The sequence below is a fragment of the Palaemon carinicauda genome, chromosome 22 (genome assembly GCF_036898095.1).
Source record: "Palaemon carinicauda isolate YSFRI2023 chromosome 22, ASM3689809v2, whole genome shotgun sequence".
NCBI lineage: Eukaryota > Metazoa > Arthropoda > Malacostraca > Decapoda > Palaemonidae > Palaemon > Palaemon carinicauda.
In genome coordinates, this window is record NC_090746.1 from 66,885,990 (window position 1) to 66,913,518 (window position 27,529).

The window sequence follows — 27,529 nt, forward strand, 5'->3', positions numbered from 1 at the left end:
CGAGGGATGGCGCGTAGAACGCGCAGGCGAGCGACCGCGCGTGGGCGAGCTGATCGCAGGAGACCTATATCTCTCCAGATCCGCTGGGCGCTGACGCGTAGGAGAGCGCTTGCACGCAGGCGATGGATCACGCGGGCGGCCTGGAGATCGCCGGTGCTCAGGGGATCACTGACGCGCTGGAGACCGTTGACGCGCAGGAGATCGCTGACGAGCAGGAGAACGTTGACGCGTCGGAGATCGCTGGCGTCCTGGGGATTGCTGGCGAGCAGGAAGACGACGCGTGGAAGCCTGTGCGAACGCTCACGAACGGGCTCAGGAATAGGAGGCGCGTGGGCACGTGTGCGTACAGGAACTCTGGATGTACGCACAAGAGACCGTGCGCGTTGCTGCGCTGGAGAAAGCTGACGAGCAGGATCGCGAGGGCGAGGAGAAGTAGAGTCCTTGCCCATGTCCCAAACCGGAGTTCTAGGGCGCGTGGGCGCACAGGGCGCGTGTCAGGAACTGGATGCGCAGGTGCGCGCTGACGGGCAGGAGATCTAGTGCGCTCAGGAGACCGTTGGCGCGCTGGGCGCGCAGCAGGAACAGGAGGATGTTCGTTGTCCACAGGAGAGCGCTGGCGAGCAGTGGGGCGTTGATCATCAGGAGAACGCTGGTGAACAGGAGAGCGCTGGCGATCAGGAGAACGCTGACGAGCAGGAGAGCGCTGGTGCGCTACTACGCGTGAACGCGCAGGGGAACCCTGACGCGCAAGGGAAGCACCCACACCGTGGGCGACATCCCTTTGCCCCGAAGGGACCGGTGCCCGTCGGCTGACGAGGTCAGAAGACTGCTGGCCATCTGCACAGGAAGCGGAAGGTCTGGAAGGCGTGGGAGAACGTGAACGATCCCCGGAGAGGTCTAAGGACGCGGCTGCTACAGGCTGCTCCCGGCGAGGAGAGTCCCCATCGGAGGACGGAGGAGGTGAAGTCTCGAAAAGGCACCTCTTAGCACCCTTATAGGGAGACGGGAGGCCCTTGTGGCGAAGCGGACGATGAGCCTTACGGCGAAGGCGGCCACGAGGGAGGTCGTCAGGATCATCAGTCCTCCGAAGAGGAGTCTCAGTTACGGCGCTCCCCCGAGGGGGAGGTTTAGCCGCAGGAGAGCCCGTGGGACCCCCTTCCCCCTTCGAAGGATGTACGGAAGGGGGAGGAGAGCCTTCAGCAACGTCATCAACATCAAGAGCCGCAGAGGTTTGACCAGACCCGTCGGAAGCCTCTGCCACCACGACGTCGACGATAGAAAGAGGGTCTACCTCTGCTATCACCGGCGACTGCTTAACAGCGGCCCCCAACTGAATAAGGTCAAACGGGCTTCCTTGGAGGGTAGGCCCTTAAGCCCCAAGGAAGCCCAAAGCTGAAAAAGATCATCATTAGACACAGGATCAACATTATCAAAATCCTCCCCCGGAGGAGGAGGGGGAGCCGCCCCGCTATGGGAGGCGACGCCCTCTCCCACACCCCAAGGTCGGGAAACAGAACTAGGGCCTGCCCTCCCACTCGGCGGCCTCTCACTAGGAGCCGGACGAGGGGGAGCTTCGGAGGAGGTTTGGGCGGCGGAAGAAGAGTCCCAAGAGCCTTCCTCCTTCAAGGCAACCCCAGAAGGAGAACGGTCTCTCTTGGACTTCTTCTTACGCCGGCGGGCAAACCTCTCCCACTGGGAGGCAGACCACTCCCTACATGTATTTTCCCTATCACACCGTCGGTCTCGACACTGCGGGCAAAGGGTGTGAGGATCGGTATCCACCGCAGACATGAACGTACCGCAAGGGCGACCGGCGATCCCAGGGCACTTGCGCATGATGAACACCAAAGGGCGAGGCCAACTTCAAACACACAGCTGAGGAAAAGCAAAGAAAAGATTAAGGCTGTCAATAACGAGGACGATAGACAGACACGTCTGCACATCGTCCGAGCCAAAAGTGAAGTGGGGCAAATCACCGGTGTGTGGGGGTGGAGGGGTAGCAAGCTACCCCTTCCCCTACCCCCGCTAACTAGCGCAGGGTAGTTAACCCTCGTTAAAATCTATTGGCTCGTCAATTTCAGCTACGCCGAAAGTAAACCCAATGTAAATAGCGTGGTTTGTATTTCGGTTACGGAACAAAGCGTGGTTTGTATTTCAGTTACGGAACAAATATTCTTCGGTAGCTTCCCTTAATAATAAGGGAGTTATTTGATCCGAAAACTGAGGTCGACAGCAGACTACGCCAGGTTGATCAGCTGATTTGAATGTAAACAATGCATAAGATTACATTTCGCTATGTTTTTAATCATAAATAAGATACTAAAATGTGAATATTACATGCATTATTATTGGACACAGTTAAGTGAATCACCAGTATAATCAAAATCTGGTTTATTTCAAATATAGCTGTAATTTTTTACCACAGTAAATTGATATACATTGTACAGAGAGAGCTAGGACCAGCTGGGTGGAGAGATAGGTAGTGGCACGAAGCTCTCCCAGTGTAAAGGAGTGCGGGCTATTTGCAATTAATTAAATAAACATTAGGTCCAAAGCAAGCGAGTGCAAACAAGGGTAGTGAAAAGAAAAAGTGTATGATTACAATGGAGATGAAGCATGAAATAATCGCGAAACATTAGAGTGGTGTAAGAGTGACTGAGCTGGAGGGCCAACATGAGAGGAGTACAGTACATCGACTATATGTAGCATCCTCAAGCAGAAGGATGCTATAAAGAGCACGAACCCTTCCAAAGGAGTAACCATCCTTTCCAAGCTGCGTAATGTTATTCAAGACGAGATGGAGAGGCTTATTTTAATCTGGATAAAGGAGAAACAGTTGGCGGGAGATAGCTTGACCGAGACGATCATGTGTGAGAAGGCCAGCAGAATTTATGATGACTTGAAAGGAAAGCAAGCAGCCGAGAAAGGGGAGACTTCGACGCCAGCGGAAAACTTCAAAGCCAGTCGTGGCTGGCGGGATAATTTCAAAAAATGGACTTGGATACACCTGGTTGTGAGGTATGGGGAAGCAGCAAGTTCCGACTCGAAAGCCGCGGCGGACTTGGTCACAACCTTTGCCTCGGTTATCGCCCGATATGGCTTCATCCCCCAACAAGTCTTCAACTGCGATGAAACTGGCCTTTTTTAGAAGAAAATGCCCAGGGCGACTTTCATCACGGCAGAGGAGAAGAGACTACCGGGCCATAAACCCATGAAGGACTGGTTAACTCTAGCCTTGTGTGCCACTGCCAGCAGTGACTGTAAGGTCAAGCCACTGCTGGTGTACCACTTGGAAAACCCACGTGCTTTCAAGAGCCAAAGTGATGTGGCGCGCTAATGCTAAGGCATGGGTTACCCGGCATTTCTTCAAAGAATAGGTTAATCTGTGCTTTGGTCCAGCAGTAAAAAAATATTTGGCGGAGATAAACCTGACATTGAAATGTCTCCTGGTCCTCAACAATGCCCCTGGTCACCCTCTTGGTCTTGAAGAAGACATTCTTGATGAATTCAGGTTCATCAAGGTCCTTTATCTCCCGCCCAACACCACGCCACTCCTCCAGCTCATGGACCAACAAGTTATTTCTAACTTCAAGAAACTGTACACTAAGCATTTATTCAAGAAATGCTTCGATGTCACAGACAACACCAATCTCACCCTTCGGGAATTTTGGAAGGAACATTTCAATATATGCTTGAAAATTATTGACGATGCATGGCAGGGTGTCACAAGACGAACTCTTAATTCAACGTGGAAGAAATTGTGGCCAGCTTACGTCGCTGAGAGGGACTTTGAAGGGTTTGATACGTTAGACCCTGATGACCCCGAACCTCTTGTGATGGATGAAATCGTGTCTCTTGGAAAGTCCATGGGGCTGGAGGTAGACGAGGTAGACGTGAACGACCTTGTCGAGGAGCATCAGGAAGAGCTCACGACCCAGGAATTGATAGAGCTCCAGGAGATGCAACATTCGGAGGTGTTGCAGGAGCTCAGTAGCGAGGAGGGGGTGAAAGACGAAGGCCGTCTTTCTACGACAGAAATCAAAGACATGTTAGCGAAGTGTCAGGAATTTTCAAATTTTATGGAAAAGAGGCACCCGGACAAATTGGCGAGTGGTCGTGTGTTAGCCTATTGTGACAACACTTACGTGCGTCATTTTTGCAACATTTTGAAGGGGAGACAAAAGCAAACATCCCTAGATAGGTTCCTTTTAAAAAGGCCGTCAAAAAATGCAGATGAAAGCGAGGCAAAAAGAGCCAAGCCAGAAGAAAAGTAAAAAAATGAAAATGAAAACAAAATGTAGAATTAAGTTTAGTGTAACAAAAGATTAACATTTTATTTTTAAGTGTGTACAGTAAGCTAATTTCATTTAAGTTAAATTTAAAGTTGAATTTCATTTAAGTTGCATTTAAAGTTAAGGTTATGTTATGTAATGTTACAAAAGTGTTGCGTACCGAATGTGTTTCCGTCAAGTCTCTCTCCTCCCCGTCCTCTCTCCCTCCTCTTCCTCCGCACACACCGCCGTTAGCCGCAACCGTCTGTCTCGAAGGTAAGAACTCCATAATAATGTTACATTTCATTGAGCATCTTAACCAGTTCATAGCTATTTGTTATTTTGTTAGTTAGGATGTGTGTCAGTGAGCGGGGTAGCCAGGTAACACCCACTCCCCCGCTAAACAGTGTGTGGGTGGTTATACCTCGCTAAAAGCCTTACAGCTAGACTTCTAGCTTCGCTGCAAGTAATATCTATATAAATAGCGAGGGTTTGTATTAGTGTTGGAATAATTTGTATTAGTGTCGGAAAAATTAAGGTTTTACTATCATATACAAACAGCGAAATGTTAAAATTCAACTTCTGTATATTAAATACAATATCAATATTATTTATCCTCTGTACAGTACAGTATATCATAAATAGCTTTAAGTTAATGAAAAATGTATCAAAGAAAGGTCAATTTCAAGACAGTATGCTTTGATTTTAACCACCTTCATATTCTTTTATCTCTCAAAGCAGTTTGCATCTTTTGATCTTAAGTACTACTGTGACGTAATATACATTCTAAATGGATAACCACTTTCCAGCTACCCATGTACCTGGCAGATGTGCGTCCAATTATAGGAGATTCAAAACAGGGAACGAAGTAAATACGTCTTCAATATTTTTTTATTTTATAATCATTCCATATGTAAAAATAGATAATCCATTTGAAACAACCTATCACCTCTATAACAAATCACTATGAATTTAAACTGTTTTTCTTTAATACACTATTACTAATTTTCATGACAGTATTATGTGTATAGCATACACATAGCAAACAATTTGATATGGTGTAGTCACAAAATATGAAAATTGGCGATATATATAAATACTCTGGTTTAAGACCATATACGGTTTATTTCATTTGACTGTCAAGTTATATTTTGGATTCACTATACAATAATAAAATAACTAAAAATCCACAAAATTGTATCTGTCCTTACATGTAATAGTTTCAGTACAATTATAGCACTTGATTAGGTTAAGAGTGCATGTGTAAAGTGTTACTGATGACTACTTCATATAATTTACATTTATCTGTCACAGTATATACTGGAGAACTTTCATCAGTTATTTACTTTACATTAATGATATGGAAATAAGAAAATAAGAGAGACAACCAAGTTTTATTGGGCACATCAAATGAAGAGAGAAAATAAAGCACTTATGTCTCACTGGGAGGATAGAGGGGAGGAGATCGAGGCAGAGGGCAAAGTATATGGACAGTATACAGGTGGGCTGGAAGAGTAGCTATACACTAAATCAATTGATACAAATGGTTAGAAACAGGGAGAGCTGGAGGTGACTGACTGCTGTCCAGGACAAGTAAATGGGTAAGTCACCAAAAGTCTAATTACAGTGACTATCATTAGTCATTTTACTCATAAACTAAGGCACAGTATTAATTTATTTAATGATGAACCAAGAAATTATTTTTGGTATCTATGCCTTTAAAACATCTATAATTATTTTCTAAGTTTTAAATTTTCTTAAATTCAACTGCTTTTCAATATATAAATATATACAGTATATTTTAGTTGCACTGTGTAGTTTAACAAATTCACAATTATAATTCTTAATAGAAGAGACAAATTTGAATTCAATGTTCACATAATAATGGATAGCTACAGCTTGTGGTAGCTACAGTTTGTGGTAGTACCTTTCAGATTTTGTTTCACAATTCATCCATCTTTTAGTCATAAACTATGTCAAATGCAGTGTGCTCTCTCCTGATTAGGAAATAATACTTTTATCATGAATATTACCTCATACAAAATACTGTACATTAAAAAAAATCTGAATCATAACCATATTCCACAGAGACCTTTAAAAGGCACCAAAGTCATGTCACTAGTTATAGGTAATCAAGATCTTCTGGTATACCAAATTGCTTATTGATAACAGAATCTTCAAGGAAAAACTTGTTCTTGCACCAAGTTTTGACAGAAAATATATTGTCAGTCCATCGATTAGCAGCATCATGGGCGACCTGAAACAGCATTGTAAAACTGATAAGGAATAGCCTAATCCAGTGTTATACTGTATATTAAAGTTCCAGTCATTTCAAATGCATTATCAGAAACTTTTACTGGATATTTAGTCGACCTGTTAAGGTAAACAACTAGAACCAGATTAGAACATATCAGTTATGTAGGCATGATCAGTACAGTTCTGTTAATAGTACAGATGTAAGAAAACTGAAGTTAGTACAATAAAGCCTCCTTGGTGACCTAATTTCACTATTGAGACTGACTTTACCCTCACTCAATCTTGAATGCAATACCCAAAATTTTTCATCTGTCTTATGTCTTCAACTTTCATTCTTGCTATTTTTACAATGTCGTTCTATCCTGTTATGGTTTTGCAGGTTGATCCTACTGCTCCTTACTTGCCTGCTGATTCAGCAGCCTTCAATGTGCCTAAGACTCCAAACCCTGCTCCTGTGTTTACAGTGCTTGCTAATTAGACCACCATGAAGTACCTCTACTTCTGCCTGTTCTTGTGGTACATATTGCATTAGCCAATTTGCAATTCCAGTTGAACAAGCTGCTTCTGCAGTAAATGCACTTCATAGTATTTACGAGGAGCCTTCTTTTCCTGTATTATTTGTTCCTTCCAAGCCCTGAAGCAGCTTTTTATGCCAACTGTCCCCTGTGCCCCTATCTCTCCTGAAATGCTGCTGCTCAATTGGCTGCTCTACAGGTATACTGCCTTTACTGTTTTTTCTGTCTGCATCTGCCATTGCCAAGTCTCCATATATCAAGTTTTTATTGCCTCTCAAACAAATTTTTTCCCATGGATTTGCTCTTGCAGTTACTTGACTACATTTAGCAAAGTTTAACTTTACTTGTAGGTCCCACTTCAGCAGTACTCCAAGCTGAGATTAAAGCTCTTGCATGTTGAAATATTGTATAAGATGGTTTATCCAGAGATTGAAACCAATACATTGAAGCCAATTCCAAACACTCTAGGCATGTTTTCCTTTAACTACGTCTGCCCAATGAGTAGGTCCATTTATCATCCCTGCAGTCATGGGTCTACTTGGTCAAAGGACACCTCAAAGTCTGATTCTACAATAAATATTTTATTAGCCTTTCTAGCTAACTCAAATGCTCCTCCGTTACCTTTTGGTCACTGCATTATTCTGCTTGTGTGTTTGATTGATCGCTAAGGCAAAGAATTCTCCTCTAGACTTGTAGACAACAAATTTTCTATCAGTTAGATGCTGCAGGAGCAAGACTCCACTTTAAAAGAAAGATATCTTAGAAGACTTGCAAGAAGGTATTTTGAAAATGACATCTCTAGTTTGTCAACCACATTTAGAGAAGTTCTATCATCTGTAACATAAGTAATCACAAAAATAGAAGGTTTTCACCACCAGACCAATTTGGACATAGTGGTTTAAAGGTTTTTTTCATGACTACAGCCCAATTTCGTAATACCAGAAATCTTACAGGTTTACATCTGAGCCTATTTTCACTACAGACAAAAAAACCCAATTTTACTTATCTTGATACAGTATTCACTTGTTTGAATTTTCTAATGAAGAGAATAAGGAGGTATTCCAGGATGGGGCAAGCTTCAAAAAAATCATGGACCGAATTTAAGAATTTTTAAACCAGCAGGGACCAAAGTGTTTGAGATTACAGCTGTATAGTTGAATTATAATGTCTCTCAAATCACTCTGTCAGGAGGAGCTATTTGATATTCCTCTTGTCATCACATTATACATTGTTGCAAATGTCAATCTTCCCATGGAAGAAAGAAAGATCCTCAAGAGTTATGACTGTCTGATAGCTGTCTCACAAGCCCTCTCCCTACTTAACAACAAACTAGGGTCACCTGTGTTTATCAGCAGATCATATCAAGTACCCCTTTTTCCTGCAGAAATCAACATGAATGAGAGGCCCATCCAGTAATAACATCCATCACTAACTGGAAAATGTTGCTCCTTAATGCCATCAGTTGCTTTTGGCAAGAGTAGCCATGTCATTGAAGGATGTTTCTATAGTTGGACGTGGTATTGTTTCATCACATCCATATGGGGGTTTACCACCAGTATAATTTCAATATGAAGAGGTTAGACAGCCAACAAGGACTGGTCTGACCTCTTTTCTTTCTCGGATGAGAAATACCTGAAGGTCTCAGACATATTAGACTTGTCCCTCATTCCTAGAGAACTAGTGAAGAAGCTCTTGCAGAAGCTGACACTGATGGCCAGGAAGTGTTCAACCCAGGTTTGCCATCACAGCATCAAAGGCATTAGAGAATGCTCATGAATATTTTTGACTACCTTTCAGTCAAGGAAGGATAATCACCTTTTGCCAAGACTGGTTGGATATGGGAGGAGGGAAGAAGGTTTATTGTCTAACTATAGAACTTTGCAACTAAACTATCAACCTTTGCTAAGCAAAGTGATGTTTAGGAATGTTCATGCTATCAACTGAACTACTTCTGTGATTGTGGATTTCTTCCTCATTTTATGTTTTCAGAAAGTATCAGGATGATCAAGGGATCACTCAATTGTTCCTAGAGCTTTAGGGTGTTGGAATGACACCTTCAAAAGGACTTGAGGAGACATGTGCATTCATTCAGAAAGCCATCACTCAAAGGGCAGTTTATCTATCTAGGGGATCCTTCCTTTTCTATTGAAATCTTACCATAAATGTTTAGGAAACCCAGAAAACTTTTCTCCTTACATTTGCATTATCAAACACATGTTAGAAATCTCCAAGCCATGTCCTGAAGGATGGTTATCGATCATTTTGTCTTTTGCTCCAGATTTTGTGGCTCAAACCCCAAGAGCAAATGATCAAAACTGCACCCCTGCTTCTTTTGCTGTTTTAGACTAGTTATCAGCTGTTGACAAGGAAGACATTCTGCTTTGGTAGGTGAGAGCCAGTTGCCACTGCTTTGAGAGGAGGCATCTTAGAAATTATATTTACAAACTTTGATTGTTCAAGATCTAAAGGAGAAAGCCGGTTTCTATGATCGAGGTGCCTGTCTGGTTATGACTTATCATCCTTTAGCCATACAGTATACACGTCTGAATGCAAGAAAGATTATGTAAAAGTAACTCTTCATGGGATTAGGTCTCTTCGCCTATTTTTAATATCAAATTTTGATAATTTCGGATGCAGGCTATACAGTTTACACCTGATATCTACTCTGATATATGTATAGAGATGTGTTTGTACTTATTGGGATCATGCGTCACCTAGGTTAAGTTTTATTAATGGTGGGAGATGCAATACAATCTTCATTTTCTCAAAGCTCTCTTTATTCATGCCACACCTATCTTCAAGAAATAATCCTCTGGGGTCATATGTACCTACATCTCACTAGAATAGCAGTTTACTTGATCATTGGTATTTGATTCATGTCCTTAAATGCTATCCTGGATCTATAAGACCATCACCTAAAATCTGGAACTCTAAATGTCTTATTCAGCCTCCTAACTAATCAAAAAGTTCAGAGATGTATTTTCATTGTTAAGAGTTACTCAACTAACCAAACAAAGCAAATGAAAAATTTTAAAGTAATTTGTATTTTTCCTAACGATACAAACCTTGAGCTCTTTATTCAGGAATATACTTTCGGCAAAGCTGGAAGACTAGCCATAAGACTTTTAGCGAGGTGTAACTACCCCACCGCTAGTCAACAGGGGGTAGGGGGGTACCAGCTACCCTGCTCACACACACAAACACACACATTGGTGCTGTCTCTTCACTTTTAATTGCAGGCAGGACTTGCAGGGGGCGATAGGTGATGGTGGGCCAAATTTAAATAAAGAGCCCAAGGTTTGTATCGTTAGGAAAAATTATAAATTTGAAAGTAATTTGTATTTTTTCTAACGATACAAATTTGTAGCTATTTATAGGGATACTATATCGGCGAAGCTTGAAGTCCAGCCATAAGACTTTTAGCAAGGTGTAATCACCCTAACGCTTCTTAGAGGAGTTGTAGGAGGATTAGCCAGCTACCCTGCTCACACACACCTCTGTTTTATTGTCACTTTTTTTTGTAAGCAGGATTTATCAGGGGACAGGCGATGGTGGACCCATTTGCATAAATAGTTACAGGTTTACATTCGTCAGGAAAAATACACATTACTTTCAAATTTGTCATTTGTTCCAACATTAATATAAACCCTCGCTATTTATAGGGATATACTCACACCTTAGGAGGGTGGAAATCCGAACCAACTGGCTGGTCTTTGACCCGGTGTTTACCCATATACATAACAGAGAAACCCTGATATTTTGTTAAACATGAGTCTTGGATCCTCGTCGCGTTTAATCTTCGGGTTCTCGGGCACAGAACCCCCAGGGTCCAGTTGCGCTGAGCTTTCGGGCTCTCGCAACGTTGCATCTTACCAGAGAGTCGTGGGTTCTGGGACTGGGGAGCAGTCCAACAGGAACTTGATGATCAGGGTCTTTGTGAAGAGATCCACAGTCGGAAAACCCCCCAAAGTTAGGACTTTGCTGTCTACTAGCTGATCCAAAGACCACTCGGTACTCACTAGCAGAGATGCTCTGCTCAGGTTGTCGGCAAGCACATTCCTTTTACATGGAATGAAGCGTGCCGATAGTGGTATCGAGTGTATCATGGCCCATCTCAGCATCTCTACTGCTAGGGGCTGCGAAAAAGTACCTCCTTGTTGTTGATGTAAGCCACTACTGTGGTGTTGTCGCTCATCACCACCATTGAGTTGCCCACCAAGAACTTGTGGAACTGTTGAAGGGCCTGGGAGATGGCCTTCATTTCTAGGAGATTTATGTGGAGGTATTCTTCTGACTCTGACCAGCGGCCTGAGGTCGTGTGGTGCAGCACGTGGGGCCCCCACTTTTTTTTTTTTCTCAATCGTCTGTGAACAGCATCAAATCTGGGGGGATGAAGAGAAGATCTACTCCCTTTCGTAGATTCTCGTCTGACACCCACCATTCGAGGTCTGTCTGTTCCTCTACTCCCATGGGAATCAGGATGTCCATCGAGTCAAAGGCCTGATGCCACATGGACTTGAGTCACCACGGAAAGATCGAATTCTAAGGAGACCGATGAGAACTAGATGGGCCAGAGATGAAAGGTGCCTGAGGAGACGTAGCCATGTTTGGGCTGAAGTTCTTCTCGTCTGAGAAAGGGTCTTGCGACCTTTCTCAGCCTCATTATCCTGTCGTCTGATTAGAAGGCTTAGTGGAGATTTTTGCCTACTATCATGCATAGGTATACCAGTCTCTGTGTAAGAAGCAGGGAGGACTTCGAGATTTACCATGATCCCCAGATCTTGGCAAAGAGAAGTTTGTCTCGGTGTTGAAGAAGGGTTGACAACGAGTCCACTAGGATTAGCCAGTTGTCCAGATAACAGATAAGAGGGATGCCAACCGTGTGTGCCCAAGATGACACTAGGGCGAACACTTTGGTGAAGACTTGAGGTGCTGTGGAAAGACCAAAGCACAGCACCTTGAACTGGTATTTCCTGTTGTCTAGGTTGAATCTTAAGTACAGTACTTCCTTGAAGATGGATGGATTGGCATATGGAAGTACGCATCCTTTAGGTCCAGAGTGCACATGAAGTCCTGTGGTCTTACCACTTGTCTGATGGTGTCTGCCATCTCCATGCTGAACAGTCTGCTTGACAAACTTGTTCAAAGCCGAAAGGTTAATGACTGGTCTCCAGCCTCCAGACGCCTTTTCACAAGAAAAAGTCGACTGAAGAAGCCTGGAGACCCATTGAGGGGACCTCCTGGAGAGCGCCTTTCTTCAACAGGGTCTGGACTTCTGCACGGAGGGCTAGCCCCTTTGCTGATCCCATTGCAATGGAGTCTATCAACACTGAATTCCTGATCAGGGGAATGAGAGATGTTGTGAATGGGACGCAATACCCTGAACGAATCATGGAGACTGTCCAGGGTTTGGCCCCGAGTTGCTTCCACCTGTCCCAGCAACTTTGTAGGCATCCCCCCACTGGTGGACAAGCGGGGTGAGTGCCTATCCTACCGTTTGCAGCCTTTTGAGCCTTTCCTATCCTTGGACGGAAAGGGCTTTTTAGACACCACTATCTCCCCTGCTATCTTATTCGTTGAGGTCTTGGTTGGACGGAATTGCTAAGCTGCTGTTGGTTTATAGGGCTTGGAGGTCAAACCCCTATAGAGGAGGGAGTTTTGGTGAGACTTCCTCCATCTCTCAGCAGCGAGTTCCATGTCTTTTGGCTCGAAAAGAGGGGATCCATCTAGAGATGTTTCAGGATGGTGTTTTCCCATAAGTTTGAGACTTGATGGAGGAGAAACTCGATGGCACGGGTGTCTGAGAGAAGGAAAGTTTCCATAGCTTTCCTGGTACACCTCTGGGAAAAATCCTCGGTTCGTACCATGATTCCCAGGGATCCCAACCAAAGATCAAGCCACGAAGTAGCCTGCATGGCATACTTCGTGACTTTTTCCTGGTTGAGGATCACAGCTGCCGAGAAAGAGACCTGACGGCTGGAGAGCTTCTCAAGAGAGACCCCTTTAGAGAGGTCTTCCAGAGAGTGATGGAGTGGAAGAGCTGGATGAGGCTTGTCCAAGACCTCAAAGTATCTCCTCTGCTGGATGCGAGGAGGTGGAAGAAGCTTGGGGGTAGAACTGGAACGTTGAGAGGAGGAGAGATCGGAGAGCTGTTGGACGATCTTTGCCCTGGCACTCTTTAGCCCTTGAGACCAGGGCAAGGCTGCACTAGTCTTTGAGGGCTTCTGAGTGCCAAAGACACAATCTAAGACCATGTCTTTGCCCTCGCATGGGGTAATCTCTGGGTCAGTAAATCCGTTGTGTACCCTGATGAGAGTCAGGACTTGCCAGAAAGCATATTCTGACTCTTTCTGCTCTCCCTCTGAAGTGAGATTAGCAGCAAAGTCTCCTTCTTCCACCACAGAGAGCTCCTCTTGGGGTGGGTCGTGAACATCCATAGAGTGACTGGTGGTTCCTGCAGGCCTGGAGGTCCTTGAAGAGGACTTTGGCAGTCTTAGAGTCCTTTGATTCCTTCCGGGGGAAAGAGATAGGACTCTAGCATCGAAGGCCAATTGGAGTTGTCCTTCCTGACTTCCGCTGGAGATGGAGAGCTCTCTGTGCAAGGAGAACCCTCCTTCGAAGGTGGGAGGGAGGGAATCCGTCCCTCACGAGGCTCCCTCGGCAGAGGTGAGGCAGGAGAGCAACCGGAGGGAGAGTTCGGAAGGACAGGCCTAGAAGGCCTAACAGAAGTCCGTTTCATCCTAGGTGATGTTACCGCGTCTGAGACTCCTTTTTTTCTCTTCAGGGGAGAAGTAGCCGAGGCTCTTTGCAGGAGCTTTGCTGGTGCCGATGAATGATGCGAGGTCACAGAAGAGCAAGATAAAAAAGCAGGCCCTTCTCGTGTGCTAAGGTACCGAGTGAAGGACAAACAGTGGTCCAATGATGATTGTAGACATGCTTATTAGGAGAAGCAGGAGGCTTATCATCTTTGGAAGGGTAACATATCAGATTTGACCTGGAATAACTATACTCAGCTTCGAGCTTTTGCTCAGAGAGTTTATGCCTCGACTGAAAAGGAGTACAATTTAACCATAACACCTACCTTCCTGCTCCTTTTGACTGCAAGATTTCCTTGAAGTTGGAGAAACTTGGATTTCCTTGAAGTTGGAGAAACTTGTTCCACTGTAGAGCGCTGGCGAGCTGGGGAGCGCTGACGAGCAGGAGAGCGCTGGCGAGCCGGTGAGCGCTGGTGCGCAGGAGAGCGCTGGCGAGCCGGTGAGTGCTGGTGCGCAGGCGAGCGCTGGTGCGCAGGCGAGCGCTGGTGCGCAGGCGAGCGCTGGCGAGCTAGAGAACGACAACAAGCTGGAGAGCGCTGGCACAAGAGAAAGCGCTTGCGAGCTGGAGAGCGCTGATGTGCAGGAGAGCGTTAGCAAGCTGGAGAGTGTTGATGCGTAGGAGAGCACAGATGCGCAAGAGAGCGCTGTCGAGCTGAAGAGCGCAGGTGCGCTGGCGAGTGTTGGTGTGCTGGTGAGCGTTGGCGAGCTGGTAAAAGCTGGCATTTGGCATGGCACAAACGCGCTGGCGATCAGGAGATCGCCGGAGCATTGGAGAGCACTGAATCGCTGGAGTGCTGACTCGCTGGCGAGCGTCGATGTGCTGGAGAGTGTTGACGTGCTGGTGGGCGCTAATGAGTTGTTGGTGAGCGCTGGTGCACTGATGGGCGCTGGCGCGTTGGAGAAGGTCTGGAACGCTGCGTAGGGCGGCGGATTCGCAAGGCCGAGTGACATTTGAACACATCATGAGCAGACAGGCGTGGAACAGGAGTCAGGAACAGAGAAGGCAGGTCAGAAGGTTGGCGAGAATCTTAAGAACGGCATGTTGGAAGGTCGGGAACATGTACAGGTATTGCTTGACTTACGACCTATGTGACATACGACTATTCGACTTTACGACCATTTTTTTTTCAGGGTGATGACGTCACAAGTTTATCGGAAATAGGATGAATATTTCCTTGAAAATAATCTATTTTCTTGTATAAAAATAAACTGATTTATCTTGGTAAATTATTATTTTCTTTTATTGTTAATATTCAGTATTTATTTTCAGTTAAAAATACATTAAGAAAAGTTTTAATATCTGTCGAGTTCATATTATGTCTGGTGACGTCACATCACCGGCGGAAAGCTTCCGGGCAATACAGTGATTTCCTTCCAATAGGCTAACGATTAATATTAGTATTTCCATTATCGAAATATTAAATAACGATACAAAGTATTTTGAGGGTCTGTATCGGTTGTCATGAGTACTACGTAGCGTAAATTTGACTGTACGCTACTTTTTTAATCTCTGATAATGGATCGATGTTTATCTAAAGAAAATATACTATTAGGGCAAATATTTTCTTGAAAGTAATATATTTCCTTTTACATTATAAAAATAAAATACTTTTGTTTGTTAAGTTAGTATTTTCTTTACATTTCTTGCGAAAAACAAAGAAAATGAATTTACATATTTTGAAAGTCATTCTTCGTAGAGATTACTGTACGTCACGTGACTTGTGACGTCATGTATCTGGCGGAAGCACGCTGACAAACCGAATGATTTCCTTTCATTGTTACAGAGTAATCTTATTACAGCATTCCCATCATCGAAACACCCAGTAACGATATCAAGTGTTTTAGTGGTCTGTATCATTAGTTATAAGATTAGTACAACTTACCGTAAATTTAAGAAAAAAAGTCTGATGACGTCATATTTCTGGCGGAAGGCGAGAGGCAAATCGAGTGATTTCCTTCCGATGCGTTACTATTCCCATAATCGAAACATCGAATAATGATATATAGAATTTTTTAATAATTTTCAAAAAAAAATATGGATACAACTGAATTAAAAACAAAATGCACAGAGAGAGAGAGAGAGAGAGAGAGAGAGAGAGAGAGAGAGAGAGAGAGAGAGAGAGAGAGAGAGAGAGAGAGAGAGAGAGAGAGAGAGAGAGTATTCCTTTTATAAATAATAATAAGGTCTATAAACCAACTGTATGGAAAATGTGATACCCTATAACATATTGGCGCTGATGTAATATGCATTATGAAGAAATTTCGAATGTCAAGAAAATTATATAAATCAGTGTTATTTGCACTATATGTATGTGCTCATAATAGTAATATGGCAGCGTGACCTTGAGATCAGCTGATGCCAACCGAAAGTAAATTAAAAGTATTTGTTGATTATTGATATGCTCAAGAAATTGAAAAATATAACATATACGTTCTTTAATATACCAGAATTAAACACAGTAATGTCTAATGAAATATAAAGGCTTAATATTGAACTACAATACTGTATGAAGCTTTAAAAATGAACTACCCGTATGCGATTGCGAGAGCGAGCACACACACACACACAGAAAGAGCTACAACGATTTCGCATTATACCTAATGATTAGACGAACTGTATGGAAACTGATTTCCTGTAACATATTGGCGTTGATGTAATATTCATCATGAAGATATTTCTAATAAGTTAAGAAATGATAAAAAAATATGCCATACGTATGTACGCCATATTTTGATACGGTAGGTAGCGGCACTTTCAGATCAGCTGATCATAACCAAAGGTAAACAAAATTTTCAGTACTCGATTGTAAAATGCTTCCAAAATTGATGAATAGAATACAATAATGCATTTATAGAGCATATGATATCCTATGAAACAAGAAAATGGAATAATGATAGACAGTAAGAAAATATTGACAAAATATGATCCAGATGATTGCCGAATCATAACGTATCAAAATAAATCTACGGAAACTTCACTTTTCTAGTTTCGACATACGGCCAACTCGACTTACGACTCATCTCTCGGTCCCTATCTCGGTCGTAAGTCAAGCAATACCTGTATGTGTCCTTTAGAAGGACGAACATCCTCCGAAGAGGATCGCATACTATCCACAGAAGAGTCCAAGGCATAAGTCCGAGGACTAGCGGTAGTGTCGAAAGGAGGTCGAGGGCCAGAAGACAACGGTGGAGAAGGCTGCGAAGACATGGCCAAAGAGCCGAAGAGGCGCCTTTCCACTGAAGGTAAGGGGACACCTCTAAGGTGAAATGGAGGGACAGCTCTGCAAGATCGTTGATGCCCTTTGGGGGCCGGTGGATGAGCAAGCTCACCTTTAGAAGCAGTAGTCCTCCACAGAGGAGTCTCTAGGAGTCTCTATGAGTGAACTCCTCCTCCGAGGAAAAACAATCGCAGGAGAGACAGACTTAAGACTTTGCTTTTTGCTTCCCCCTTGAAGGATGATCATTAACGGGGGAAGCGTAGTCGGCAGCAACAGTTGAAGAGTCTGAAGGGGCAGGGGCGTCAGCAGCTGCAGCAGAAGACGCTTCAGACACCACTACTGTACATCAACACAGAACCAAGGATCTACCTCCAAAGTCGAACGAAGGCTGCACACTAGCACCATGGATGATGAGCTGCAGCAAGGAGTCCTTGGAGGGCGGACCCAGAAGCCCCTAGGACGACCACACCTGAATAAAAAGGAGAAAGTCACAAGGCCTCACCCGGGAGAAGATGTGGGGCCGCTTCGCTAGGGGAGGTAACACCATCTCTCGAGGACCGGGATTGACCATCAATTAAAGGGCCTACGCTACTACTTGATGGTCTCTTGGAAGAGGCCGAACTAGCAGGAGCTTCGAAGAAAGGTTGGGAAGCGGAAGAAGAAGCCTTAGGTTTTATCCCCTTCGAAGAAACCTTCAAAGGAGAAATATCCCGGTTTGACTTCTTCTCCCTGCACCCAAACTTTTCCCACTGGGAGGCGGACCAATCCCGATACTCACTACCCTTCTCTTTGCTATCCCACCATTAACCTCTGCATGTGGCAGAAAGGGTATGACGATCGGTGTCCACGGCCGACATAAAGGTACCGCTGGGCCAGCCTTCAAGTCCAGGGCAGGTACGCATGGTCGGCAGAAGTCAACACTGACACACACTAATAAAGAGAAAGCACAAACAAAAAGCATTAATGGCCGTCCAAAATTTACTTGGTGAGGATGAAGAACGGCAACGACCATTCACCATCCGAGCCAAAAGCAAAGTGAGCCAAATCACAAGTGTGTGAGTGGAAGCGGTAGCAAGCTAACCCCTCTCCCCCTACTAACTAGCAGAATGGGTAGGTAACCCTCGCTAAATTTGAACTGCTCGTCCTTTCAGCTTCGCCGAAAGTAATACCCCTAATAAATAGCGTAAGTTTGTATTCCAGTTACGGAACAATTAAAATTTTCTAGCTATTCTTACAAGAAACTTCATTCTTAGGAGATCTGGGGGTCAAACCCGGTCACGACCAGAAAATTCTATTAGGCCTCCCTAGTTTTCCTAAGCTTCGTGCATCTGGCTGGACCCAGGATGCCATATCAGGGGATGAGAACATCCGCCCAAGCACCACCTATGAACCTCGAAGGGACAGACAGGAGTGAAGTAAGACGAAGGAAATTCGTAGTAAGTATAGCCGAGAAAAATAAAAATTTCAGTACAATACTGTATTGTACATAAAATTTGCTATCTATTCTGATGCAATGTACTTGCACCGAACATCTTTCTTTGGAGACTCATATTTAGGAGGAGGGAATGGTGAGTAGGTGGTAAAAGAGGGAAAGAACTAAGGAGGCCAACAGAAAATGAAGACATAGTACTACCATCCAACAAGTAAAACCTCCACCCAACCCAACAGGAATGAAGTTAAGGTTCATCACACTCACCAAGACTGTCTGAAGCTTCATCAGGTACTCTGTAGTAAGGGGCTTGAAGTGAAAAGAGGGGACAGGGAATAGGACTCTGCCATTCAGGGTACCAGCCTCCCATTGAGATACTACTGCTAGAGAGTTAGGGGTCTTTTGACTGGCCAGACAGTACTACATTGGATCCTTCTCTCTAGTTACGGTTCATTTTCCCTTTGCCTACATACACAACGGATAGTCTGGCCTATTCTTTATTTATTCTCCTCTGTCCTCTTAGACCTAACAACACTGAGATTACCAAACAATTCTTCTTCACCCAAGAGGTTACTGCACTGTAATTGTTCAGTAAGTACTGTACTTTATTCTTGGTAAGGGTAGAAGAGACTCTCTAGCTATGGTAAGCAGCTCTTCTAGAGGGACACTCCAAAATCTAACCATTGTTCTCTACTCTTGGGTAGTGCCATAGCTTATGTACCATGGTCTTCCACTGTCTTGGGTTAGAGTTCTCTTGCTTGAGGGTACACTCGGGCAAACTATTCTATCTTATTTCTCTTCTTCTTGTTTTGTTAAAGTTTCAATAGTTTATACAGATATTTACTTTAATGTTGTTACTGTTCTTAAAATATTTTATTTTTCCTTGTTTCCTTTCCTCATTGGGCTATTTTCCCTGTTGGAGCCCCTGGTCTTATAGCATCTTGCTTTTCCACTAGGGTTGTAGCTTAGGAAGTAATAATAATAATGCAGCACGAAGCACAAGGGTTCGGGTCGTAGTTAGATCCGCTGCTGTGCAGCCACGACGAAGCCGATTTTGAATACTGTACATTCAGGGTTCTGATCATACAGTTCCGAAGATAGTGTGCCGTAAACGTAGATTGGCTCTTCCAAACACCTACCTTCAGTACTTGACTGACCACCATGTTCTTAAAGAAGGCTAAGGAGGTCCAGATGCCCCTAATCTTGAGGGGCTTCGTAGACCTGGGAGTGACGTCTCCTGCGACACTGTTGGCTCTCCTGAACGTCTTCCTTACCCAAAACGAAACGGTATTTCTCGAAACTGGCTTCTCCACCTTGTCGGTGGAGACAATCAAACTCTTGATGGCAGTCGTAGTCTCGTCGTTCTAGCCAGGTACTTCCTAAAGACTCGGACTGGGCACAGAAGAAGGCCCTTCTCGTAGTCCGGGTTGAAGATAGCAGGGACCAAAAACTGGAACCGGGAATCTGCTACAGTGGGATTCTGGGTTTTTGCTACAAAGTAGGGGACAGCCCCTCGTGTGACACATCTCGTAGGAAAGGCCGTGGATCTCAGTAACCCTTTTGGCAAAGGCTAGGCCTAGTAGAAACACCATATTCAGAGTCAAGTCCCTGTCCAGGACATCCTTGAGTGGCTTGAAAGGAAGTCCCTTCAGGAACTCCAACACCTTGGTCAAGGCCCCCTCTGGAGCATGCAGGGGCTGGAGAGGACAGGACTGCTTGTCGAAACTCTTTAGAAGCATGGCCAACTATCTTTAGGCCTATAGGTTTAGGCCCTTGAGAGAAAACATTTGGCCTAATGCCACTGGGTAATCTTTGTCAGGCCACCATGGGGCCATCAGGGTGAGCTTTGAGCCTCTTGCCTCCCTCAGCCTGTTCAGGACTTGACATAGTAGGCTGAAGGAAAGAAAGGCCTAGGTGTCCAGGCCATCCTATGGGAGCTGGAAAGCATCCTTCATGAATGCTGCCGGGTCTGGCACGGGAAAACAGAACACGGGGAGCTTCGCGTTCAGCCTTGTCGCGTAAGGTCCAGATAGGAGGAGCCACACATGCTTATTAGGCGACTTGCTACGTCCGGGTGCAGAGACCACTCTGTGCCTAGGACCTGGCCTCTTCTCCTTAGGCCATCCGTCAACACATTACTTTTGCCTGGGATGAACCTCGCTGTCAGCATCATCCCTCTGTCTGCGGCCCATCCCAGGATTTCCTTGGTAAGATGGCACGATACCCGAGACCTGAGTCCCCCTTGTTTCCTGACGTATGCCACCATCATGGCGTTGTCGCACATGAGGGCTACCGCCCTCCCTTCTTCCAGACCTTTCAGGGACTGGAGTACTCTCTGGACTGCCCGAAGTTCCAGTTCGTTGATGTGAGGAGCATTCTCTTCGGGAGTCCAGGTTCCCGACTGGAATTCCTCAAGCTGATGCGGCCCATCCCTCCTTGGAGGCTTCTGTGAACAGGAGGAGCCGGAGCAGGATCCAGCAGTGAGACACCATTCAGTGTGTTGGACTGATCTATCCACCACAGGAGAGGCTTCCTGGATGACTGGAACAGAGGAAACTTGCTAGTTGAGCCATATTACGGATGCCTCAACTTGGTCTTCAAGTCCAACCGGACCGGTTGGACCTTGAGCCTGACCTGTTGCACCAGCTTCTCCAAGGACACCAGGTGCTCCACTAGCCTCTGCCAGGCTGCCAGGTGTCTTACAGAGCCCTGCAGAAACGGTGCAGCAACCTCATCCAGGCGATTGAGCCTCTCCTTAGTCTGAAAAGGCTTGGATTCCACTGTACATATTTCCATTCCCATGTACACCACTCTCATCGCCGGGGACATCTGCACTTCTTCAATTGAAGACAACCCCCTAGTTCCTTGTATAATGACAGGAGCTAATTCCTTTTTTTTGTCAACGGTTCTCTTGTGGAAGAAAGCAGCAACCAGTCATTCTGGTACCGCAGGAGTCTGATCCCCTTCTTGTGAGCACAGTGGGAGATTATGGTGAAGACACTGAAGAAACCCGAGTACTCCTCGTCCACCTTCCGCAGCATCTCTTCTATCTACACTTCCAGGGCCCTCATCCGTAGCTGGTCTTTCGGTTGAAGGGAGGTGGTATTACGCCCTTGGTTGAGGGGGGGAAGGGCATCCTGGAAAGGGATACAGTAGCCTTCCCTCAGGACTTGCACTGTCCAAGGATTGGGCCCGTGTTTTGCACAGCTCCGCCACTGTTTTGAGAGGCAACCTCCCACTCGTGGAATCTCAGGGGAAAGGGGGCCTCTCATCCAATCTCCTCTTGTAGAAACGTTTGTGGCGGAGAATCTAGTGCAAGAAGAGGAAGCAGTGGAGGGACACTCCTGAGGATTTCCGTGTTGCTGGGGTCCATCCAATCGTCGAAGGTTCTGAAGGCAAAGACACAGGCTGAGCCCGGTACGGCGGTCTAGGGCGGAGGTCTCTTGGGTAGCTGCTGGATTGCTTCCCGAGGGTGGCCCTGTGGAGAGCCGAAACTTGATTGGGCGACTGCTGGATTGCTTCCCGGCGGTGGCCCTGTGGAGAACCGCATCTTGATTGGCCTTGTGCCACTTCTCCAAGGTGTCAGCAACTAGGTCCTCCGAAAGAGGGACTCCCCTCTACACTGGAGAGTTCTTGAGGAGGCGTGCTTCCCTATCAGAGATCTTCTTGGGCAGGTGAGCCAGGAGAGTGTCCCTCCGACGAAGGACCCAGATTGCCCACTGGGTGAGGGCCTGCATCAAAAGGAAGTTGAATGTTTTGCGCCCGACATCAACTCCCGGAACTGCTCCCTCTCGACGTCAGCCTTGATGTGAGGTATGGCGAATGATGAAACAGCTGTCGTCCACATGTCCATCCACGAAGCTACATGCAAGGCTGACTGAGCCAAGGCCTCCATTGAGAACGCTTCCTGGAAGGAGAACAACAGACCCCCAGCTAACAGCTTGTCCTCCGTGGAGCCGAGGGCCAGCTCCCCCAGGATGTCCTCAGCTGGTAGATGGTCCGAAGCGATGCCTTCTAGAGCAAAGAACTGTCTGTGGCGGACCTTCGTTAGCGGCAAGAGCTTGAGAGAGCTACGGCCTTAGAGGGAGTTCTTGGGCCCCACAATCACTTCGTCCAGGTTTGCGACATCCCTGGACACCGACCTCAACCACAGGAGAGCGAGGGGCAGCTTGCTTTACTGAGAGGTATCCAAGATCATCTCCACCTCTGAGGAACCTTCTACGATAGCCGGCAGTGCGGGAACGGAAAGTTCTACCAGACTCCTTATCAGGGCGATAACCCGGCTAAGGTCGCAGGGCTCCTCTAAATATGAATCCCCGTCCAAAGACTGGTCAATTATCTGACCCGATGAGTGCCAGGCGAACGTCCTGATGGTGGGGAAGGAGAACCATGCCTACTGCCCTAGTCCAAGCTAGGCGAAGTGGGACGGTGACGATGATAGCACCCTTGCGACGATAACCAGTGCTCTCCGCTGGAACCCCTGGGCCAGGCAGCGTGATGAGGAGCTTTGCTCAACCAAGCAAGCGGGAATGAAAGAAGCGGCTGTCTCAGAGTAGATCGAGGCCCGACGCTTTCTCCTACTCGATGGCGACATACTTCTGCATCCATGCCTCGACAAGGACCTTCAGTGGCTTCTATCTCTGAGGCTGGTCCTGGAGGGGGAAACTACCTCTACCAATGGGGACATGGACCTACGTCTCTTTCTGTCCAAGTCCTCCATCTTGTCATGACAAGGAGAAGTGAGGTCCCCTGACCTTCGGGCATGTATTGCTTCAGCAGAGGGCCTCCTAACCCTCAATAACGACAACGGCTGGGCAAGCATGGACCAGAACGGCTATGGGTCCCTGTGAGGCGACCAGAAGGGGGAAAGAGAGGTACCCAACAGGGAGCTCAAGAAGTCCTCTTGGAGCAACTACGACAGCAGCGGAGAGGCTGGCCTGCCCACATGGCCAAGCGAAGTGGAGCCCGAGATAGCAGGTGTACCCATGTGGCCCAGCAGGCAGCTCTCAAGACAGTTGTACACCCATGTGGTCCAGCGAGGGAGACCGCGAAGAGGCTGGAGCGGCCACGTGGCCCGTTGTTGACCCCAAGAGCGGAGAGGTGGAGGGGTTGGGCAGAGGCTGTGTTGGAAGCAGCCCAGCCTGGGAAGCAGCGAGCGAGATGGCACATACAGCCGCCGCAATCTTGGATAAAATGTCGGGCGAGGGAGTCCCACAAAGACACTTCCATGGAGGGCTCTTGGGAAGCCGATGACTGCGATGACAAGGGGCCCCTCCCGGCAAAGGAGAAGCAGCAATTCCTTTAGAAGGGGCAAGGGACACAATCAGAACGGAAGGGCTCCACGTAGACGAAGCCCTAGAAGGCATCCTGGAACCTCTACTTATCTTCAAAGAAGAGCGATCCTTCTTAGCCTTCTTCTTTGCAGCCACTAGAGTCCATTGTTCGTCAGGCCACTCAACGCACTCAGGACAGGTGTCCTCACATACACAAACACAACCCCCAAGACGAGGTACACATCGAGTGTGGATCTACTTTTATGTGTCATAAAAAAGCCCCACACTACTTTTCATTCACACCCTGACGACGTTTCACACATTCGGACATCATGCCAAATGGAAAGACACAATGAAAGAAAGGGAACGCAACGCAAAGGAACAATGGTCTGACAACGAGAAGACAGCTAACTGTACAGAGAAAGCCGACCAGAGCTGTACTGGGAAAGGATACCTTTGTTCAACCTGACCTGGCGGGATGTTCTCCTCCCTGGGTAGAGCATTCTGGGTCCTCCCAGATGTATGGTGCTTAGGGAAACTAGGGAGGCCTAATGGAATTTTCTGGTTGTAACCTGGTTCGACACCTAGATTTCCTAAGAAAGAAGTTTGGAGTAAGTATACTGTATCAGAACAAATAAGGTTTACAAAAAAAAAAAATTGTTTCATATAAAGAATCAGGCATTATTAGCCTTACTTCTTTTGAAATTTGACTTTCATGATTGATAGGTTTGTCATGAACCAAACTTTGACAACTAGATGTGTCATTTTATCAAATGAAGACAAAAAGCATGAAAGCATGATGATAAAGTAAATTGGCTTTAGTCTTACCTGAATACCATTCTTCATTTCATTGAGAACCTCTGGGTCACAGTCCCGATATTTCTGGATGTCTTCTAACAACTCATTCCTTTTGGCTTCCAGTTCGGCAAGTCGTTCAAGAACCTCCTCACGACCTTCACCTTCCTCTCGCCCAATCTAACATAGAATTGATTGTTGTTTAAAAGGGGGGGGACTCGTGTTTGGGAAAATTATTTAGGGATAATTAGAGGAAATGAGACAATGACATATGAACCCTTTTTGTTGTTGTCATTACGGATACTTAACCTGATTTGATTCCCAAACTTAACATAATACAGCTTTACTCTAAAGGCAAATTACTCCATGTATCTAAAAACCATACATACCCCTTATTTAAAGTCTTCACTTAAAATTTCTAAACAAGATTTGAATACGTATATTTTCAGTATAAAATTGCAGATTCTGTAGAACATCATTCTTGAAAACTATGGTTATCCCAAAGGAACACTTAGGGATCAGCCTAATGCAATTCCAGCAACAAATTTTGAAAAAAATTTTCTTATAGTAAAAGAGAAGTTACCTCACAGAGCTAATCATGAAAGAAAAATGGATACAGTGTGAAAGAAAATTTACTGTATTGAATATGTTACAACACTGTATACTAAGTAAAGTAAAAGATTTAAATCCAAATACCATTCAAGGCAATTCTTTATGCATTAAATATATACTGTATAATACAAAAAAATTTATTTATAAAATGAACTACTGTACCTCGAATAATTTATTGTGAAACGAATTGTACAAAATTTTGCTAATAGTGCAATATGAAATATGGTATAAGTTGAGAAATATTCAATAAAAAAAAATACATTACCTTGGCATCTTCCAACTTTTTCTGAGATAATTTGAGCCTTTTGTCCGAGTCCTGAAGACGAGCTTGAAGCTCATCAATCTTCCTCTTACGTGTACTGAGAGCCTTGCTACGTACATAATGAAAGTATGGACAATTAAAACTTAATGAGTTATGTACAATCAATAATAATCTCTACTTACAAGAAAAAAGCTATCTTAAAATATTTTTTTTAAAAGTTGAATTTTTCTGATAGATAACAGGGTTAACCTGATATCTGCATTTACTGTACCAGGTAAAATATAATGATGGTTATTTCCAAAGCTACTCATTTCACAATTTTTTTTTTTTTTTGTGATAAATCTGTTGAAATTGAATTTCAAGATTAAAGTAAGTTTAATTTCGATTAGACACTATGCAAAACTCCTCTTGATTGTAGCACATTTAAAAATGTTAAAGTGTCAGGTATAATATACAGTATGCTCTTTATTGCTTATCAGAAGGACAGAATTGATGCTAAATTGAGGATCTACTTTTGAATATTTCAATGCAAATAGTCTATTCAATTACTTTATCCTAAATGTTACTTATACTTTACCTTGGAAATGCCCAGAAATAGATGCTAGTTCCTATTTTTTCACTGTCAATCATGCTATCATCAACAAGAGATTGCACAACATCTTTTACAGCTTGAGATATGACACCTTTTTCTTTGGGTCCTATCTTTTCTAATTCCTGAAAAAGGATAATACAGTATTGGTATTTACATTTAATAAGATTACAATATTTGGACTTTCAAAAATGGCAAAAGAAAATAATTAGTGTTAATTACTGTACTGAATAAATATTATACAGCAATAACAATAAGTAATTAGTTCCCCTTCTTTTGTTACTACCATGTTGTTGATTTTTTTTAATTTGAAAGACTATCATCATTTACATAAAGCTACTTGAATGAATAAATAAATATTTGAAAAACAAACTCCTAAGTTCTAAAACAAACTTTGAATTTTCAACTTCATACACATGAGCTTTAAAATTAGCATGTTACTATCACTAACTTACAAGATGCTGTTATTTCATCACAACTTTAAATAAAAAGTAAGCTATCATTAACTACTGTTTATATGCACCTTTTCAGTGCACTGATATATAACCATAAAATTGAATCTAAAGATACAATATACAGGTACAGTACCTCTCCTTACCAAAGAGTGTACAGTATATATAAAATGACAAATTCGTAGATAATTTGTATTTTTCCTAACGATACAAACCTTAGCTATTTACATGGGGTAATTACTTCGGCGCAGCCGATGACGAGCCATAAAGTTTTAACGAGGGTTTCCTACCCCACCGCTAGTTAGCGGGGGGTAGGGAGGGGTAACTAGCTACCCCTCCCCCCTCACACACACCGGCAATTATCTCACTTTACTTAGAGGTAGGACTTATCTTGGGGGACAGGGCTGGCGGGCACATAACTGTAAATAGCTAAGGTTTGTATCGTTAGGAAAAATACAAATTATCTACGAATTTGTCATTTGTTCCGTAACTGAATACAAACCACGCTATTTACATGGGGTGACTTAACCCTTAGGAAGGGAGGAAAGTCCCCTGCCATACTGGCTTTGGCTTGCCCGGGGGCCCCGAACCCGAGTTCAAAAAGTAACTCAAGGGTTGGGGCCCCTGCGCCTCGCAGACAGCTGAGGGGCTGCTGCGGCCTACGTAAGTCGTGTGTGAAGGTGAGCAGTGACACGTCCTAGGAAGTTGACCTGGAGTTCTTTAGAAGGAAATCTAGGCTAGGACTTACCCAATACCACCTCGTCAGGGTATGGGGGCATGACAGTATTACAACTTAATACTAGGAACACAAGGAAGCATGGCTTACCTACAGAGGTTCGAGGTCAGCTGTGCAAAGGACCCAGGATGCTGTTTTTCTCCAAGGGAGGAGAGGATGAAGAAAAGAAAAGGGCCAGACAGATCTTTTCATTCACACAGACTAAAACCGGGTAACAATGCCCTCAACCCTCTGCTACTTGTCCAATTAGGAGCCTGAGGTTAGACCAGCTGTTGTGCAGTCACCACAGGGCCGATAGAAAACGTA

General features: G+C 44.8%; 1 protein-coding gene across 2 annotated transcripts in view; it reads right to left on the reverse strand.

Annotated features, from left to right (window-relative positions):
• Positions 1-5,148: 5,148 nt before the first annotated feature.
• LOC137616508 (meiotic nuclear division protein 1 homolog) overlaps positions 5,149-27,529 on the reverse strand; it is a 141,211-nt gene continuing 118,830 nt past the window's right edge. For both annotated transcript variants that reach the window (XM_068346333.1, XM_068346334.1), the window contains exons 3-6: positions 26,024-26,160; positions 25,450-25,555; positions 24,606-24,752; positions 5,149-6,528 (exon numbers count right to left, since the gene is read on the reverse strand). In XM_068346333.1, coding sequence (XP_068202434.1) covers positions 6,394-6,528; positions 24,606-24,752; positions 25,450-25,555; positions 26,024-26,160 — 525 coding nt within the window. In that variant the 3' untranslated portion in view covers positions 5,149-6,393. The remainder of the gene's footprint in view (positions 6,529-24,605; positions 24,753-25,449; positions 25,556-26,023; positions 26,161-27,529) is intronic.